This window comes from Solanum dulcamara, chromosome 6, assembly GCF_947179165.1.
Source record: "Solanum dulcamara chromosome 6, daSolDulc1.2, whole genome shotgun sequence".
In the NCBI taxonomy this organism is placed as follows: domain Eukaryota; kingdom Viridiplantae; phylum Streptophyta; class Magnoliopsida; order Solanales; family Solanaceae; genus Solanum; species Solanum dulcamara.
The window spans coordinates 9,400,142-9,403,940 of NC_077242.1; the positions used below are offsets into that span (position 1 = coordinate 9,400,142).

The window sequence follows — 3,799 nt, forward strand, 5'->3', positions numbered from 1 at the left end:
TCAAATACCTAAAAGAGGTTAGGATTTTTATTTGAAGACATAATAGAAGAATCACAAATCTTATGCCAATTGTGGATTGTTAATTGGAGATTTTGTGTATGGTATAAATGACCTTTCGTAGATGAAAGCATTTATTAAGTGGACTAACTAAATTTGCTAGCTTAGCGTTGTGTTACAAGGACAGCTAGATATTTAGTTGGGCATGTACCCACGTTTGTACTTGTTTGCACTTCCCTATCATATTTTTTGCTTTTATATCATACCAACTACATTTTCTTATAATTCATCTCTTTTTCCTCAAATTATCATTAAACGTGATTGATGGAGTGATAAATATTTTTTTTCATTTTCAATTAGAGTTATTTTGTCGTTGAGCTCAGGAAAATGAAGTCATCTTTGAAAAAAGATATTTTATCAGTAAATTTCTAAATGTGAATCCAAATTAATCAAATCTTTCCAATATAGGATGGAACACAAATTTTTTTTAGGACTCTTCAAATTTTCTGTAAGGAGTAGGTTTAGCCATTCATTTTATTGTTTTATATCACCAAAAAGGTTTGAAAGCCCTTCCCTCTTGTCTTGTAATAATAAATAATAATATGTAATGTGGTTTTGTCTTTAGCTTAACCATTCTGTGGTTGACAATTATGCGGGCATTGACTCTTAACATTCACTGTTATTTGGCAAATAAAATAGACACAGCTACCAAATTATATTTTAAGTTGGAAAAGAGCAAACGTGTGGAAGTTTGGGTATGGTAGATTGGATTGGGTTAATCCCTTACGAAACAATCATTTGAAAGTATTTCAACTTCTAAGAAATTGATATAATGAATGGATATATTTGAACTGAAAATATAACGAAAAAGATATATTTGAACTAAAAATATAATTAAGAATATATATTTAAATTATTTTTTATAATACAAGCTTATATTTGACCCTTTGCCATTTGAAATAGATGCACCTACTTTTGAAGGAATAATAAGCTATTTCCTAGAAAAGATCCTTCAAAATTCAATATTTGCCTCACTTCTTTTTGAAAGTAATTACTATTATAAGTTAAAATTAAAATAATGGACCAGATAGTAAAGCAGACACTTTTTTTTCAAGCATGAGTAATATTACTCATGTCCAAACAGCTTACTGTAACTTGAAAGAAAATTTGATCAAAGTGTACCGCTATAATGATTGTCACTGTTATTTATAGGTAGAATGAATGTTGTCATAAGAAGTATTTGTTGTCATAGAGAAGTATATTATAACATAAAACCTTAGTCCTCTATAGCGAATGTTATTATAATGAATTATTCATGTTATAATGAAGTTTGACTGTACATTATAATATATATATTATGTATTATTTCGATTATATTTGATAAACTAATTGATCTTGTAAATTCATAACTTTTCCTATAATGTTTTTTACCCCAAAAGATCTTATAAACAATCTTTATGGTACCATTTATTTTATTTATTTTTCTATGAAGGTGTGGGGTTTGGTTGGGAGGGGGGGGGGTTGTCTGACCTCCAAATCTATGTGTATCCAATGAAATTGTTTTCTTTTGTGAGGTTTAAAAGACCTTTTCCTTAATTGATGAAATGAGAGGTTTCTTCAACTGTTTGTGCGTTACAATAATGAACAATTATTTGCTTTCACGTTTCGTTATATTGAAACTCCATATTATCCGAGAATTGTTTAGACTTTTCTTTCTATGATGAAAGAGAATGTGCAAGAGGTCCAGTTCTTCCCCTAGCGTTCTGTTGTGTATTATGTTGAAGAGTCCCACGTCCGATTAAAAAAAGAATGAGTGGTCTTTCATATTATATGACCCTAGATAATCCTTGGATTATTAAATATTTTTCTGTTGTGCAGTACAAAATCTACTCATTCACTACCGCTGCTTCTAACTGTGATCCATCTCTCATCATCATTCCATCTCCACTTTAATTCTCCTGAATTTGAACTCAAATCTCTTAATCTTTGTAGAGGAGAGCTAAGTGTTTGTAATATTGTATAATCCACGTTTTCTGATTCATTCCATATGTCTTGATCAAGAATGCTTGTTGGGGAGCTTGTCGCAAAATCTTGAATTGACGTAGAATTCAAATCAAGAAACGGATGTTTGAGGAGCTCTTCAGCCGTCCACCTTTCTTTTGCATCTCTTCTCAAGCATTTGCTTAAGAAATCCCTTGCTTGTAAAGACAACAACTTGGGAATTTCTGGGGATTGCCTAGAAAATGCAATTCTGTAAAGCAAAGAAGCTGCGTTTGTCACATTTGTCCATGGCGATCCACCAGTGGCCATTTCAATAATTGTACATCCCAATCCCCAAATATCTGCTGGACACCCCTGTTCTTCCCCACGCGCCACCTCTGGTGCCATGAACATTGGTGTGCCGCCAATTGGCTTTGCGCCACCGTCATCAATCCACCTGGCACAACCAAAATCGGCAATTTTGGCACCGGTTTTACCTAACAAAATGTTGTGCCCCTTAATGTCACAGTGTGCTATGCCCCTTGAATGTAGATACTCTAATCCTAGCAGAATTTGCTTCGTATAATACCCCATCAACCGCTCTTCGATCCGACCACTCTGTTTCCGAATTTCATCGGTAAGTGTGCCTCCCGACATATACTCCATCATAAGATTAAACATGAGTTTGTCCTTCTCTTTCGTAACATCGTACCCCTTGTACCTAACTATATAAGGAGACCTCAATTCGGACAGAATTTTCTGCTCCTTTTGCAACAACTGCGACTTCGATAGCTCCACTGACTTGACAGCAAAAACTTTATCAGAGAAACGTGACTTGGCAACCGAGACGGCGGCTGTGGATCCGTGGCCTATGGTATGGCCTCTGATCCAATCCATTTATATAAGAAGGAAGAATTAGAAGAAGAAGAAGAAGAAGAAGAAAATTGGTCAGAATTAAGTGTAAGAATTTAGGAAAAGTGTTATGTTTTTGGTTTTGTTAGAAGGTGCAATAGAACAGAGTTATATATATAATTTGGTCTCCAAATTAGTTGGTGGAGCATAGGTGGCCTCACTTTTTCTCTTTAATTTTTTTTTACAATGTGGTAAAATAGTTGTGGCTATACGGCAGTTTGAGTAGGCTGGAGGAATGGCATGACTTGGCCAACTGGATTGTTGCCATGTGGCAAGCTATGATCAACTTAATTGTTTAGTTTATCTTTTAGAAAAGAAGTTGGATAGGGGTAGATTGGATTGGATAGGGATCTTCTGATCGGTATGGCGGTATCATAGCTTTCCTACGATTGAATTTTGTGAGTTTGTTGCTTTGTTACATATATTTTCATTAGAGGTAACAAAATGGACGCTATTGAATTCTTTGGGTATTCCCTTTCTTGATGGACGATGATTACAAATGGAGCTTATCCACTAAACTTTATCATACATAACGTAGGTCCAGTCTGTTTCTGGTTCAAAAGAATTGCTCACTAGCTAGCCGGATTAGTGAAAGTCTTATCAAGAGGCATACTGAAAAATACAAGGTCAATCAAAATAAAAATATGTCAGAGAAGTTTACTCTATCAATAAGAGACAGATATCAAACTAAAAAAAGAGGTTAAATGAAGACAATGAAGGCATTTGGTGAAGGGAATAAAGTTTTGATAATTAGGTCTATCAAAAATCGTCTCTATACAAAGATAAAGATAAAATCTACATACATCTTAATATGTTACCCTTCTCAAACCTCATTTATAAGATTACAGGGATTATGTTATCGTTATTGTTAGAATGAGCTAGTTATTTTAAAAGGGACAATCACCTTCCG

The 3,799-nt window shown here is 34.0% G+C and overlaps 1 protein-coding gene across 1 annotated transcript; it reads right to left on the reverse strand.

The window, feature by feature from the left end:
- Positions 1 to 1,540: 1,540 nt before the first annotated feature.
- On the reverse strand, positions 1,541 to 2,970 carry LOC129892204 (mitogen-activated protein kinase kinase kinase 18-like). The gene has a single exon (XM_055967760.1). The coding sequence runs from the start codon at positions 2,872 to 2,874 to the stop codon at positions 1,888 to 1,890; it is 987 nt and encodes a 328-aa protein (XP_055823735.1). The 5' UTR covers positions 2,875 to 2,970; the 3' UTR covers positions 1,541 to 1,887.
- Positions 2,971 to 3,799: the final 829 nt, after the last annotated feature.

Excerpts from the sequence above, each read along its gene's own strand:
- LOC129892204 (XM_055967760.1), bottom strand. The coding sequence starts at position 2,874 with ATGGATTGGATCAGAGGCCATACCATAGGCCACGGATCCACAGCCGCC.